The following is a 16,218-nucleotide window of genomic DNA, read 5'->3' on the forward strand; positions in this document are numbered from 1 at the left end:
ATTTCCTATTCCTATTCCTATAGGGTAAATAAATTCTTTAAAATTTTAATAAAATAAAAAAACTGGTAGCCAGTGGGGTTTTATACATGTCCTAGTTGAAATAGGACTTTGCCCTTTATATATTGTTCGAGAAAGGCATGTATGCACATAAATACGTTACTGCTACAATTCCTATAAAAAAAAAGACTATCCCCTTGGCTCTCTCTACGATTTTGATAACCTTGCTAATTAACAAGAGTCAGAATGGATGATGAATCAAGTGGTGTGGTGAAGCTGCTAGTTCGTGGTCGAAAACGATATCGAATAAAGTCATATACTTCAGAGCCAAAAAATAAAACTAGGAAGGTATTACAAAAAGACGTCCTGCTAGAAATTCTCTCGAAGCTGCCTGCCAAGTCTGTACTCAGGTTTAGATGCGTCTCAAAAGAGTGGTATGGTCTCACCAAATCTTCTTATTTCATTGCTAGACATGTCCTTCTTCATCGCTCTCGCTCTGCTCAGAATCCCGGTCTTCTCCTTGTCTCGAAAGTAAAGATAAGCGCTAATGAAAAAGGCGTCAAGCTTGCATTGCTTCGTGAGGAAGAAACAATACTTCCTGTGCCTTTCTCTTTCCGTCCCCCTAAAAATCCTCAAATCTTTAGCCGCTGGAAACATTTTGCCCTTTTGGGATCTAGTAATGGTTTAGTTTGTTGTGTTCTGTTCATTCAGAATGAGATAAAAAATGAGAAGTATAATACTAGTACTGCGGAGGTGGAGGTGAAGGAAGCTGCTCCTGCTCCTCCTGGGCGTACTGAATTAGTAGTAGTATGGAACCCGGCAACAGAACAATTTAGGTATCTCCCACCAATTAATCCTTATGAGGAGGAGGAGAAGGAGGAGGGCAAAGGCATCCAAGGGCATCGTCGAGTACGTAAACGGTGGGATTCTTGTAAGTGTAACTATCCTCTTTTAGGTTTTGATTTCTTACCAGAGATTAGTGAATACAAAGTGGTGAGAGTTTTTCCGGCAGCTTATGGCGGTAATGACGACGACGAAGAAGACGATGACAGTGAAAAAGTAGTTATATTTCAAGCCCAAGTGTTCCTCCAAAATACAAATTCATGGAAAGATGTCGAAGACAAATTAGAGTTTCCATCATTTAAAGTTTGTCTAACAGCTGTTTCGGTTACCGTGAATGGAGTGATGTATTGGTTGGTAGAGCAAACGTCGGCGGAGTACTATCTTGTGTCATTCAATTTACATGAAGAGGCTTTTTATTTGATACCACTACCAATAGAATGGCGTCGTCTTGGTAGAGAATTTGATTTGGAACCATGGAATAATAGTTCAGTTGCAATTCTAAGATGTACGAATAATCCAGAAAATGGCGATTTGGAGCGAGTGCTTTGGGTGCTCACTCATGATCAAGAATCTAAGAAGCCAGTTTGGGTTCAACAATTTAGAATCACAACCGAAGTATTTGCAGGAGCACGGATCGGAGGAGTTTGGAAGGATCAATATATTCTCTCCAAACGATTAGAATATGAAGATGATCCAATTGAGCCGGATGAAAACTTGTTTGGGTATGACCATGGAAGCGACACTAAAAAGCTTCTCAATCATGGCCAAACCGACTGGTTTTATGGAGGAGTACATTATGTGGAGAGCCAAGTTCCAGTCTAGATATTTCACCTAGCTACTCCATCTAAACCTAATTAATAATATGTACGTAGCTAGGTGATCAAAGTTGTCCCATACCTCGGGTGTTGGAACACCTCGTGGTTTTTATCAAAAAAAGTTGTCCTATACCATATGATATGTGAATTGATATCGATTAAATCTAGCTAGGCTGTTTTTTTTTTTTTGGTGCATTTCATGTACATGTACGTACGTAATTGGTATTGGTACATTTTTGTGAAATCTGATAGATTTAATGCATTAGTTGTTGTAAATATATTAGTGTGGATGAGATATAATTGTTGAGGTACATCACTATAGTGTAATGCAATCCTTAGTCCATGCTCCCTTTAAGCTTTAATTAGAGCATATCCTCAATGGTGGTGGTCTTTATATTGGGTTTCTATCCACCACTTTAGAGACACATTTAAAGATCAAGTAGAAGTTTTGGGTCTCTAAGCCATCTCCGGCTCTAAAGACTCAAACCCCTTTTGTTTTTTGTTTTTTGTTTTTTTTTTTGGTACAAAGAAATAAATCTAAAAGATAAGGGAGATGGAGAAAACAACTACAGTTAGAGCATCTCCACCCATAAGGGCTAAGACAAGGGCAAGGGCAAGCAAGGGCTGCCACTATTCACGTGAATAGTGGCAGCCTTGCCTTTTTTGGTTCCATCCCAAAAGGCTAGGGCAAGGGCAAGAAAAAAAAAAAAAGAATATGCAACAAAATATAAACTTGTTATGTATTTATAGGGAAAGTGAATAAAATTGTTATGTATTTATAGGGAAAACATCTATAATTTTTTAGTATTTTTTTATATAAAAAATTGAATTTTTTTGGATTTTTTTGAATTTATTTTTGCTTGCTGACGTCAGCACTTTCGGGCTGAAGCCCAAGCAAGATCTGCCCTTGGGCTTGCCCAGACTGGTGGGACCCAGGCCTTGCCTGGGCTGTTGGCTGCGCTCTGGAGGCTATTTGGGCTCACAAAGGCAGCCTTTTGCCTGATTTTGTATGTGCGCTGGACGTGCTCTTATGATTGAGTTAAAATTGTTGGGTTTGATTGTGGGAAAAATTAGGAGCTTTTGGGCTGATGTGCAGGCCACATGCAAACAAAGGACAAGATAGGCCCCAGCTGACGCATGTGTGTAAGGGGACTTTTGGGCCGCGTGTGAGGCCTAAATCTTGTGGCAGAGATATTCTACAATCTTTTTTTAATATGAAGTTAACATCTACTCTCCCATGAAACCGATATAATTTTTTTTTTTTTGGACTAAATCTAACCATCACAAAGAAGAGAGTGTACTTGAGTAAGATATTCAGGGGCTACTTGAGGAATAAATCCATCTTGGAGATTGACCCCAAAAAAAAAACAAAAAAACATCTTGGAAAAGTATGAAAGCAGTGTTGTGATATTAGTGTATACTAGATATCAGGATCGGGATCTTTGAAATCTTCATCGGGTTGTTGGCAAATAAGTTGCACTCCTTTCTTCATCGGCGGTGAGGGGCGTTTCTTCCTCCTCTCCAACTTATTCACTTTTTTATTCAGCTCATTCATATCTTTCCCCTCTACCACCTGCCACTCCACCTGCTTCATGAATCTACCTTTTTCAAACCTCTCATCCAAGTCTTTTGGTGCATTTGTAAACCTCTGAATCTGAGGTCCTAATTCTTCTTCGTCAGTCAGTTTCCTTTTCCCCTTATTGAGGTTGCTAGCCAATACTAGGCCAACCCCAATAAACACAGTGAACATAAGAGCAAGATATATCTTCTTTTTTTATCTTACTCTTGTGTTCTTCTTGGAAAACATTGGAAAAATTGATCTGATGATCATTGTTTTCGATGTTCCTGTTAAGAATCAAGAAGAAAACCAGATTTTTTAAATTAAAAAAACAAAAGGAAAACTAATGCTGGCAAAGGGCAGATAGAGTGACGTACAGATTAGTTAGTGGAAGCTCAACTATATAAGCAACTGATCTACTAAATTTGTTATTCTGCAAGAACCTGCTGGCAGATGCACCCATTGGACATGTGAAATCGCTGACACATAATACACTATGACAAGCAAGAAAAAAACTAACTAAAGCAAAACACAAACTCACAATCCAGTGAGGTTTGCCAAGGATCTGAATGAATTGGGATCTCCAGTAAAGTTATTGTATGACAAATCCCTGCAGAAATCAGTTTTCTCTGCCTTTGTTCAAATTCAATTCATATTGTTCTTTACTTTTATGGTCGTGCTCTCTGTCATGACATCTTGCTTTGCTGAATAATTGCATATTTTAAATACAACTTCAGTTTTGGATCAAAGCATGTTTTAGCATGATTGTAATATCATTCTAGATCAAAGTCTTATTTGTATGGTTGTCTGTTTTTAAATTTCAAGTTATAAACACTACAAACATAAACACCATCGAAACCCTGACTGGTTCCAACTACAAGAAATGGAAAAGGATCTTGAGATAGCTCCTGGACTTCTGGATATTGATATGGCAATAAGAGGAGCAAGCTCCAGAAAAACCAGAAGAGTAAGCAATTGCTGAGGAAAAGGCCTATTTTGCCAAATGGGAAAGGGCAATTCAGTTTTATATGATACCAAGAAAGGTTGCTTAAATCTTTAGTCATGACAGTTGTGGGAGGCCTCTAATGTGTTGAACAATGATATTATCAAAGACAGAGAAAGAGAATTGCTTGTTTTATCTCAAAGGGTTTTATATTGAAAAGGGGTACTTGAGAAATTTAAAATGGAAAGTTGCTCCGATTATGATGTACCAATATCAGATTGAGATAAATTCAGTGATGAAGATGCACTAGACAGATTGCATATGCAAGATAAGCCTTAGGCCTCTCAATTGTAGGCAGCTTAATGTGGGTACAGGCCAAGCTTATTATGCAGCAGATAAGAAAATGTTGAGATATTTGCACATGACTAAGGAGTACAAATTTTGTTTACAAAAGAGGTGATATAAAACTTCTCAGAAGTTGACATCTGTTTTTATGTCTTGCCTGATGGCGGTGCAATAACCAGAGAAGATGAGCTGAATCATACTATAATCACGATATTGCAGACTGAGTTCATAGTATACTATGAGGTATGAGATTTTCACAACAAAAGTTGAGGATATTGAACTTAGTTTAAAGCCCTGTATTGTTATGGATGAGAACAGTGCTATAGTTTAAGGCAGCAAGAGGTTGACTGGTTCGGAGTTACAGTAAAGTGTTGAAAGAAAAGATTCATATATGATTGGAGCAAGTCCTAAAACAGCAGAGCTATTGTCCAAGCAATTGTCAAGTAATATTTACATAGACGTACTTGTTACTAGCATAATTTAGCTAGACAGTTTGGATGCCCAGGACCAGTGGGGAGCATTTTGATGTTCTTTGTTTCGATTGGTTGCTTACAAGAAGGTTGCCTAGAGGGGTCATTTGGAAATTAAATTGTAAGTTATTTTCTCAATAGATTTTTCTTTCTTTGCTAGAGGTTTGCTAAGCACATAGAAAAAAATTAAAAGGACTGTGAAAGGAAGCATACAGTTCTCTTAAATTCTGCAGGCCTGTAAATACATTGCCAACAGGTCCAGATAACAAATTGTGGCTTAGATTCCTGCAAGAAAGGAAAAGTTACAACTTATGTTGAATAATCATGAACCAGAACCAGTAAATATAAGCAGTATGCAACTCACAAATGTCGGAGACTTTTCATGGTAGGTAAAGAATGAGGAATAGAGGTCAAAGAGTTGCATGCCAGATTGCTGCACACGTCATTAAGCAATGAGCATAAATATCAAAATTGTAGAACATGTAAAACAAAACCAGTTGTATGAACGAGGAATCGTACTTACATATGAGTGGCATTTGGGGGTAAGACGTATGGAATTTCACCCACAATGTTATTGGAACTAACATCCCTATAAGAAGAAACCAGATGAAAAAGTTTGCACAAACCATATGTGAAGTAATTTAATTTATAATTTTAAAAAACTTACAGTGTCTTCAGGTTGAACATATTATGGAGCTGTGCACTAAGATACCCCGAGAGGTTCAGCCCCTGAAGTTTACTGCATAAGGTGAGAGCGGAATTAAGTTTAGTACATAATCCAAGTATAGTTAATATTGCCATCAATAAAAGAATTATTGTACTAGGAGCATTACAGATGACCCTGAACATGACACTCCAACCCATGATTCCCCACAAGGATCCCCACCATCCAATCTCCATCCCTTCAGCTGCGGAGGGCTGTTAAGAGCCTCGTAAAAATCTTGAAGAGCCGTGACTGCAGTGCATAGAGTTAAAGAACAAATATGATGGAGATTTATAAAATCAACAAACTCTATAGAATCAAAAAGATTTCACGCAACACAGACAGAAACTTGAATCCAAGAAATGCGTGGTTTCGGATTCTTTCTATTTTTTTTCTACTTTCATCAGAGAACATAAAATCCATCAAAAGACCAAAAAAAATAATGATTGTAAGAGTTACCATCACTTGGAGCAGTGAATGCCACCGCTTGGAAAGCCAGAATAGCCGAGATGAAAGTTAATGTGAAGGACATCCATACGCTCTGTTTTGCCATTCTCACGAAAATCAAATTCAGACTGCGGAAATCAACGGAAAGAAAAATCGTTAGAAATGAAACGAAGCTAAACAAAATCAATTTCCTGTTTTGCCATACACAATCAATCGTTAGAAATGCACATTTTTCCTATTTTCCTCCATTTTCTCGGAAACCAAACGGAACAGGAAACGCAATCAATAACACATTTCTAAAGCGGAAAATCAAAAGAAGCTAAAGAAGAACCTTGGAGGAAGCGTCGTAGAGAGAGAGAGAGAGAGCGAGAGAGAGATTGTGAAGCAGAGAGAGAGGGTTGCGTGCTGTGTAAGTTGCAGAGAGCTAGAGAGTGTGAGAGAAAAGAGAGACTGTAGCAATGTCTTAACCAGCTTGACCTTCGTTGAATAGCTGGACCCCACGTCAACACAAATCAAAACCGCTTCGCACGTGCCACTGGGCACATTTTCCTTTGGAGATATTAAATTACAGAAACGACGTCGTTGCCGAGGCCGTGGTCCTTGCCGGAGCGAAGGAACCCGGTCTATCTCCGGTCCGTTGAATAGCCGATTGTCGTTTACTTCTGTTTGTCCTAGCGGCTAATTTGTGCTGTTAGTTATAAATACGGTGGTATTTTTTTTTTTTTGACGGAATTATGGTGGTAATTTAAAATAGACATTTTCTTGAATTTAACTTGGGATCTATTGTAAGAAAAGATAAATTAGGATTTGACATTTAAAGCCACACCCAGTTATTTGCTCATGACACCCTTCCATTTTCCTCATAATATGTATTTCCACTGTCTTTATTTATTTAGTTAAATAATTAAATAATAAAACTTTTTTTTTTTCCTTTTTCCTTTCCCATCAAACGTGGTAAATTTATCCAGAGTGCTTCAAAGAAATTCACAAACCATCAATATCATAATAAGATTCCAAAATCCAAAATAGTAGGTTTATTGCTAGGTAAGCAGTTTCAAGCCTCGAAGGCTAACCTTAAAACATACACGCAGAAAGCATAGCCAGTTTAGGTTTTCTACCCAACAAAACATAATAAAACCTTCAAAAGGTTCCAAAGTTTTAAGACACAATAATAAGGCATTCATAAGAACTGGAGAACAACAAGGGACCACTTTTAAAGTGACCAGTGAATCTGCTGACTGCCGGTGTCGTAGCCCCTGGTGTGTCCAAGTTCCATGTGTTGCTGCCTCCTGCTGCTCCGTTGAGACAACTCAAGCACACCAGAGTACTGAGTACTAAGGGGAGGCTGCGACATTTGACCGAGACCAAGATCAGGAAGCATCTCGTGTGAGCTGCTACCGGCTTCATTTCCCTTGAAACCCCATGAAGTGGTCGGAAAGTGGTTGGAGGTCCCAGCATGAGTGATCGGTTGACCCACAGGTGGCCCTTGAGTGTTTATCAAGGTGGTCATCCCAACACCCGATACCTAGCCCCATGGTTGATTTGACAGAATAGAGAGAGCACAGCTTTGAGTCAGTGACTCCTGTGACGCATTCTCCCGGAGGAATTCCAGGACCAGGATAACTAGTCCCGCCCGCTGAACCCTGCAGTTAAAGGCCTGATGGAGTAATCTCATAACTCTAGTATTGGAAAATCTTCGGTAATACCACGTCGGTGTCAAGTTCTTCACCCATGCACTCTCCTTCTGCAGATCCCTCATAGCTTTTCAGAGGAACACATCTATCGAAGGCAAGCCACTTCTAAGTTGGTCTCCAATTGTGGTCATCCATTTTTTGGCATCAACAGGAAAGAAAAATCACTAGTACATAAATTGAAGTAAAAAATGCACATTCTTTCAATTTTCCTAAATTTTCTCATTAACCAAACGGAAGAGAAAGTGTTCGAGAAAGGATAAGTAAACTGACCGAAACGCAATCAACACCACATTTGTAAAGACGACGAACATTTGGAGGAAGCGTCGGGGAGAGAGAGAGAGATATTGAAGCTGAGAGGGTTTGGAATGCGTGTTGTGGTAGATGCAGAGAGCTAGAGATACAATGAGAGTGAGTGACTGATAACAATGTCTTAATAAGCTTTGGACCGTCATTGAATAAATGAACTCTCACGTCAGAACAAAACCGTTTCGCACGTGCCACTTCTCCGGGGTTTCTTAGAACGAAAAAACGACGTCATTGCCGAGGCGCCACGTTGTGCCTTTAGTTATAAAATATGGCGGTAAAATAGACATTTTATTTTTTGAGGATTTTTTTTATTGAGAGGGGCGATAATATACTAAATTTACACACACTACACGAATGCTATGACTAGAACCCAGGACCCTACCTAAGAGAGTAAATACTCCATACTACTACACTAGTGAGTCCTTTGCTTTTATTGAATTTAATTTAGGATCTGTTGTAAGAAAAGATACATTAGAATTTGACATTTAATGGCACACCCAGTTATTTGCTCATCACACCCTCCATTTTCATCATAATATTTATTTTTACTGTCTTTATTTATTTAGTTAAATAATTAAATAATGAGGGCAGATCCACAAAAATGATTGAGATTAAACAAATTAATTATTTTATTTTTTTTATAAATGATATATTGGAATTAATTTTTGTGTTCTTCTGACTCATACTGTATGTAGACTTCCTACTTCTTGAACAATGACAATTTTCGGTACTCAACTCACCCAAACGGACTATAGATGATCCCTTCGTAATCATACAAGTCATTCTGGGTTTAAAGCTTTATCCCCTTTCTGATTCACTTCTTTTTCATGTCCCTACTCATCCCTCATTTTCTATAATTAAAATAGAGAAAATACTCAATTCAAATATGTCTCAACCAGATACAAGAAGAGATATTTAGTGATATACCCATTTCTAGCACTAATATTATAAATAAACCCTACACAATTGAATTCCTATAAACAAACCCAAAAAAAACTCAAAAAATGATAGCTAGCCTTATTAAATTTAATATTGATTATTAAATTACTTTGATGCCCTATTGAGTGCTTTGGGTATTTTTATGAGATTTTGGGGTTGGGCTTGTTTTAAGAAATTGATGGCAGTTTTGTAATTTATAAGAAGTTAAAAACTTTTTTGTTATGTTGTAAATGGGCTTTGGGTGTGTTTCTAAAGTCCATTTTATATAGGGTATTTTTATAATTTGGGCCCCCATATTGGGTATAATAGTGAATCTCCCATAAAAGAACGGATGTATCAACAAAACTTTGAGATTCTTAGAGCAAATATGTCCAAGATCATGTTATCAACAAAGCTTTTTTTATTTTTCCTTTCCCCTGAAACGTGTTAAATTTATCCAAAGTGCTTCAAAGAAATTTACCAACCATCAATAATCATAATAAGATTCCAAAATCTAAAATAGTAGCTTCATTGCTAGGTAGGCACTTCAAGCGTTGAATGCTAACCTTAGATTCTGATCTTCTTAGTCTTAACAAAACATACACACACAAAGCATGGCCAGTTTAAGTTTTCTACCCAACAAAACATAATAAAACCTTCAAAAGGTTCCAAAGTTTTAAGACACAATAACAAGGCATTCATAAGAACTGGAGAACCAAGGGACCTATTTTAAAGTGACCAGTGAATATGCTGACTGCTGGTATCATAGCCCCTGGTGTGTCCAAGTTCCATTTGTTGCTGCCTCCTGCTGCTCTGTTGAGACAACTCAAGCACACCAGAGTACTGAGTACTAAGAGAAGGCTGCGATATTTGACCAAGACCAAGATCAGGAAGCATCTCGTGTGAGCTGCCACCGGCTTCATTTCCCTTGAAACCCCACGAAGTGGTCGGAAAGTGGTTGGCAGTCCCAGCATGAGTGATCGGTTGACCCACAGGTGGCCCTTGAGTGTTTATCACGGTGTTCATCCCAACACCCGATACTCGGTTTCTAGAGCCCCATGGTTGACTTGACAGAAGAGAGAGAGCACAGCTTGAGTCAGTGACTCCTGTGACGCATTCTCCCGGAGGAATTCCAGGACCAGGATAATTAGTCCCGCCCGCTGAACCTTGCAGGTAAAGGCCTGATGGAGTAATCTCAGAGTTGCTCTGCCATGGATGTTGAAGAAACTTCCCCGTGTCATTGGAATTTTGATTTCCAGGTACCCGCTCAGACGTTCTCGTGGTTGCCCATGCATCCCTCCCTGAAAGCCTTGGGTATGCTGTGAAGTCCATGAGAAAGCTTCCAACTCTGCTGCTGTTTTCTATCATTTCAAGTTCAACATTTTATTGCAGTTTTATAAGTACGGTAAGAGTAAACTGAAAAATATACACATTTGACAGTTATAGAGTGCAAACAGGTATTTTAAAGGGATATTCAAAGGGAATTCAACTAATGTTGAGATGATGTCTAACCATAGATAGATGAAGAAAGTCGGCCAAAACGCGCAGACAATATGGATCCAGGTTGTGGCTTTCTGCGGCGCTCATTATGACCAGCCAGGCGTCTACGGCAACTACGTTTTCCTTGGTCAAATTCAGGAAGCTGATGAAATCTGGGAATTGTGAGGTAAGTTATTCACCATCAAAGTAGGGCATGTACTAAAAAGGCTTGAAGAAATTTGTACAATAACAAAAGCAAAAGCAGACATTTAATTATGGGAATTGCTTGTTTAGTTTGGCTAACCGGAGGATCTGGATTCTTTTTAAAAAGGGTATACATAGGTTATGCCATAACTGATGAGACCTGAAATTCACTGAATGCTACCACTGAAATGTTCTAGTTCAAACCTAATTAGAAGACAAAACCTCAGCAGAAAGAGCAAGACCTATTTTTTAATAAAAAAAATACTCATAAATATAAATCGAAGAACATCCTAGTTGAAGTACTGAAAGAAACAAAACCATTTTTCAACTACCAAACTCAAATATAATAAACTATTATTGATGAACAAAATAAAGCAAAGGGAAGTATCATTAACTTGTGATTGTGAACCTTTTACGCATACGCTGCTAGTTTGAAAGGGGCATCTTAAGATCTTAAAGAACAAACTATTCAAGAGACAATACAATGTACAAGTTTGCTGTCACTCAACAGAGAGACTTCCTGAAGCAAAGTTTACTATTTATATCTAGAAATTCTGTCTCATACTTGTATAGCTCACACCTCATGCCTCGTTTTATAAGACTGTTTGAAACTTGGTATAGCAGCATAACTAGGCATGTAATGTTCAATTTTAAAGGCGAACATACCATCACATAATAGATTGCCAATGAAAAAGAAATCACGTTTTTAATGATTTTATTCCAAAGTATCAAAAACATCAAAGAGACTAGATGATCTTTAAAATCATCTACTACCACAGGTATATATTTAATGCTAAATTTTATCTTACAATAGCAAAGCAAATCAGTTAAGAATGACATGGATTCCATAAAGGTTATCAAATCCAAAAAGACATGGGATTTCAATGAAACAGCATTTGTTATTTGTTTCAACCCAAGTCTCAAGTCTCATCACTATTGCTGCAAGCTTATTCATTTGGCAGACAAGCCTTGAAAGTGAAGCATCAAACTGCAGCATTTCTGACAACTTTAGATCGTTGGTTTATTCTAGTTTCTCAAATCAATGGCCTTCTAGTGAACTATTGAAATTTACATTTTATCATATGGTCTAAAAGCATCCAACCATGATGAACTTCCTCATAGAAAATCTCCAAAACAAGACCAATATTATAGTAGGATCATCTATAAACACTAGGAAATACTTAGTGAGGGATTGTGGAGCCATATTTGAAGTCTGGTCTGGGAGGCAGATGTTTAGATAGATTAGTGCAACTGTATGATGCATTGATCAAGTTTTATTAAACTTGTGCATATCCACGGAAAATTCAAATGACAGCTTTCGAGGACAACCCCCCCCTCCGGGTAATACTTTAGTTCAATATTCCACACCACAAGTTAATTGGTTTTGAGAATCTCAAAAATAGAAATTTGAGGATATGCAATTAACTTATTTCCATTTGTGAATTCAACAGTCTCATGTTCATTCTGATTTCTAAGGTAGTTTATTGTTGTAAAACTCAAGAAAACACCTTCATATGTGTTCATTAAATCCCTTAAAAAGGGGTTAGATAAACCTAGTTCTCAGGGCATGATTGTCATAACAATCAATCATGAATGACTTTGTCTTGGTTAATCAGTTTTCTAAAATAATGATAAAACTGTAGTAGATCAAATCCTTGAACTAGAAAGAACTCATTCCCTTAGTGCATAGCGGAAAGCACATACATCAAGCTTTTTAATTCATTATACTACATTAAACCCTTTTGGATGAAATGCTCCACAACAACAAAAAGGACCCAACAGTTCCTTAATAGCTTCAAGTTTCAAGTTAATGACTAAAAGCACAAAACATCTAAAATTAGAGAAAAATTTAGGCCATACTCATCCCCCAGTTTTGTACCCAAAAGATAAGTAAAACACAGTACACACACACAAGCCCCCTACCCATTCATTCTATTAAGGTAACCAACAAGCCCTGCACCAACAAACCAGAACACAATTCAGTAACAGGAACAATTTCACAGAGGACAAGTATTAACCACCAAAGGATTATGCAACCCAAAGAAAGAAAGAAAAAAACAAGAAACTACACCGCCATGCACAGCGAAAATGTCCAGACTCATTACCAGAAACAGCAAAGAAGTGAACATTAAAATTCAAAACGACAGATACCCAAGACAACCCCATATGGCATATACCAACTCTCCATGTAAACTAAACAAAAACAGCATTAAAGTAGATAACCAGTTAAGACCGAAGGGCCAAATCAAAGTCCAAAAATAGAAACTTGAAAAAAATAGAAAATTGACAAATTTGAAAGCATAGCTAAATTACAACAAAAATCATCGACAACTAGAAACAAAAGCTAGAACCCCACCAAGCACCACCAAGAATGCAATTCATCACCGAATTGATAAATTTTAAAAGTTGAAACTGCAAATGGGCAAATGTTTCTCTGTGCAAATAATAAAGAAAGAAAACCCCAACCATCATCAAATTTATTAACTTTTTTTTTTTTGTAAAGGGCACAAGTGCTTGCTGACCTGCTACACTGTTGGCAAAACCTCTGTTCAAGACCAGCAACAATGACCATGGGGGTCTTAGAGTGCAAGCCACAGACTTTGTGCCTGGAATAGTAAGCTTTGGCATCACTCAGATCTACCTGGCAGCCCTCAACCTGACACCTCGGTGGCTGACCCGGCTGAGCCAAATTCACACCCCTTTGCTTCTTGGGCGGTGTAGCCCCAGAGGAAGAAGACCCAGCAGACCCGGATTTATATGGAGCTCCGAGACTCGCATCCTCAAAGTAGATTTTCCGGCCAAATTTCAAGCCGTTGAGAGACTCGGTGGAGGAGTTAGGTGGGGAAGAGGAGGAGGAGCTCCCTGAATCGGTCATAGAGCTAGAGCCCATTTCCAGGATTGTCATTTACAGCCCATTCATGAATGTGATTGATGAATGCATAGATTGACAGAGAGGGAGAGAGAGAAGGGTAGTTTCTAAAGTAATGGTAGTGAGAGAGTGATAAAGGTGGTGAATGTGGAGGGGTAGTGAAAAGCAGACACCTGACAATGGCCCATGCCAGCTCTGAGCCTCTTAGAGAGAGAAAGAGAGGGGCCTTGTTGGTGCAAAATGCGTGTGTGTGAGTGAGAGAGTGAGGTACACTGAAAGACTCTGACTGTACAAAAATAATGGAGCAAAACAGCAGAATAGAGAGAGAGAGAGAGAGAGAGAGCAGAATATAGAGAGAGAGACGAATGAATGGATGGGTGCTTTATGGAGCTCTCTCTCTCTGAGCCACTCAGCTTTACAAGAAGCTCCTTTCACTGTAGCTCTCTCTCACCTGTTTGTTTTTTTATACACAACTTTTTTCTCTTTTGAAAGATTTTATAAGCTTTTCCCTTTGCTGGTTATGGTATGGTTATGGGTGCCCATATATATTCATGATGCATGGTGCCCGTCGTTTCGCATTAGCTGGTGCCAAATGTCTAATTTGCCCCTGCTTTCTAGATTATTGTGTTTACATTATGATTTACCCCAGATATAAGAAGGATAATACATATGAGTCGCTAAAAGATATCAAATTTGGTTGATTGTTTTTTAGAGAGGGTCTTTAAATGATTATTTAAGAAATAAACATTTGCAATTATAATATGTGTATAGGGAAATTCAATAATTCCAATGTGGGGTACAAGGAGATACCCAAGTGACAAAAGCATATTGTCCTTATAAGAAATTCTCTATTACCTTTCGTGTCAATTACGGACTAGTCATTCTCATAATTGATATAGTAATAAACTTCATAAACCGCATAATCAAATTCCCTAAAATAATCTAAAAATGTAATTTCTCTAGCATTACTCTTAATTGAGTCACAACACAAAAGAATTATTTTTATTTTTATTTAGGTAGAAGTACAACAGGATTTGGTAGTTGGTTAGTACGAGTTAGTTGGTTAATTAAAGAAAATAAAAGCGATAGATTGTAGGTTCTATATATAGTGAAGTTAATGGTGTCCGTACATTAATAAGCTGTATCCATGCTTGTAGTGTTAGTCTTGTTTTGGTCAATGATGTTTGGTTGTAAATAACCTGTTTGTTTTGGGTGGCACACACTGGTGTTTCTCAAAAGGGTTACAAATTCATTAGATAAAGTTTTGATGTACTTGAGTAGGACCTTCACTCATATGCCTGCAACTATTCAATTAGGTAAAAAACAAAATCACGTACTGCAATTGGTTTATTTGAATTTCTAATTAGGGAAGGTAGTTACCAAGGTGGATAAAGGCATCTGAGGTGAATGTCCTCACCTTCAATTCACACGCCACCTTTATTAAACGTATAATTTGGTCAGAAAGTATCTAGTTATAAACACTTTTTTGCCTTCAAATAACATTATATCCGTGATTCGTGAAGAAGAATACTATGTGAGTCACTCAAGCATACACATACAAAATATATCTTTACTTTCAATGTATTATAGATTCTGCGTGCATCAACAATAAGAATTAGTCCACGCGTACGTTGCGACTAGTTCTATAACACTATATCTTATTGTGGGACCGTTTTGTAGATAATCCACTACTTTTCTAAGATCATGGGGCTTGGATTTCATGTTTGGTTATTTGTAGGAACATTTCAATAGTGCACTTACAAGATAAAAGATCTTCTTGAATTAAGGACATTCTTTTTGGTCGAATTCTTGGATTAAGGACATGGTTTGAACTAGAAACTCAAATCAATGAAGTGGTGTGTCTAGCCTCCTCTTTTATTGCCACCAAAAGTCAAAAACTCGGCCGCCTCCTACAGAATCTGAATAGCTTGTCGGGACTCGCATTTAATCTAATTTCATACAGCTAACTCGTACCTAGCCTAACTTTGTTGGCCATCAACTCACAACGTTTAGAGTGAAAGCATGGCACTCTTGCCAAGGTCACATATTAGGGTGTGTCTTTGGTGAATATTCTCATTTAGTGAGAGCACAATTCAATAAATTGTGATTAATCTATACTTTTATAGAGAAACGTCAACTTGTTGATCTAACGATTACAATTCATTTTTATCAAATACGAAGTGTCGTACGAAAATCTACTATTACTACGTCATTCTTCTTCTTCTTTGAATGTGTTATTTTTCTGCTTGGATTAATTGTTTTATTAGTTTCTGAATTTAGATTCGATTTGCATTTGAGTACCTCAATTTCCAAAATGGTTCCCGTAGTCCTTTAACTCTAGTTTTGTTAGGACAAATGGTCCTGCCGTCAATTTTGTTAACTTTTCTGTTAAGTACAAGGGCAAAATGGTATTTTTTTATATCAAAATTAATTAAAATATGAATACAAAATTACAAAAACTAAAAAATTAAAATTAAACTCTCTCTCTCCCCCCTTTCCCCTGTCCTGATTTCAACTACCCCAAAACTTGAATTTTTTTTCTTTTTTGTTGGTTTTTTATTTGATTTGATTTGATTGTTATTTTAAAGATATGATTTTTTATTCATTTTTTTTGTTTTAATATTAAA

At 37.5% G+C, this 16,218-nt stretch overlaps 2 protein-coding genes across 2 annotated transcripts; one reads left to right on the plus strand and one right to left on the minus strand.

The window, feature by feature from the left end:
• The first annotated feature begins 243 nt into the window (after positions 1–243).
• Positions 244–1,662, plus strand: LOC117630503 (putative F-box/kelch-repeat protein At1g12870). The gene has a single exon (XM_034363210.1). It carries the CDS (start codon positions 244–246, stop codon positions 1,660–1,662), a length of 1,419 nt encoding a protein of 472 aa, XP_034219101.1.
• A 7,843-nt stretch (positions 1,663–9,505) lies between these two features.
• Positions 9,506–13,901, minus strand: LOC117633069 (squamosa promoter-binding-like protein 9). Its single transcript, XM_034366740.1, has 3 exons — positions 13,245–13,901; positions 10,552–10,691; positions 9,506–10,400 (listed from the first exon to the last, which is right to left on the minus strand). The coding sequence occupies exons 1-3, from the start codon at positions 13,625–13,627 to the stop codon at positions 9,769–9,771; spliced, it is 1,155 nt and encodes a 384-aa protein (XP_034222631.1). The 5' UTR covers positions 13,628–13,901; the 3' UTR covers positions 9,506–9,768.
• Positions 13,902–16,218: the final 2,317 nt, after the last annotated feature.

Source organism: Prunus dulcis, chromosome 6 (genome assembly GCF_902201215.1).
Source record: "Prunus dulcis chromosome 6, ALMONDv2, whole genome shotgun sequence".
Lineage (NCBI taxonomy): Eukaryota > Viridiplantae > Streptophyta > Magnoliopsida > Rosales > Rosaceae > Prunus > Prunus dulcis.

Coding starts and splice junctions, on each gene's coding strand:
- LOC117630503 (XM_034363210.1), top strand. CDS start 244: ATGGATGATGAATCAAGTGGTGTGGTGAAGCTGCTAGTTCGTGGTCGA.
- LOC117633069 (XM_034366740.1), bottom strand. CDS start 13,627: ATGACAATCCTGGAAATGGGCTCTAGCTCTATGACCGATTCAGGGAGC. Junction 10,692..13,244: donor TTTTGCCAACAGTGTAGCAG/GTCAGCAAGCAC, acceptor CACAATTCCCAG/ATTTCATCAGCTTCCTGAAT. Junction 10,401..10,551: donor ACTTTCTTCATCTATCTATG/GTTAGACATCAT, acceptor TTGAAATGATAG/AAAACAGCAGCAGAGTTGGA.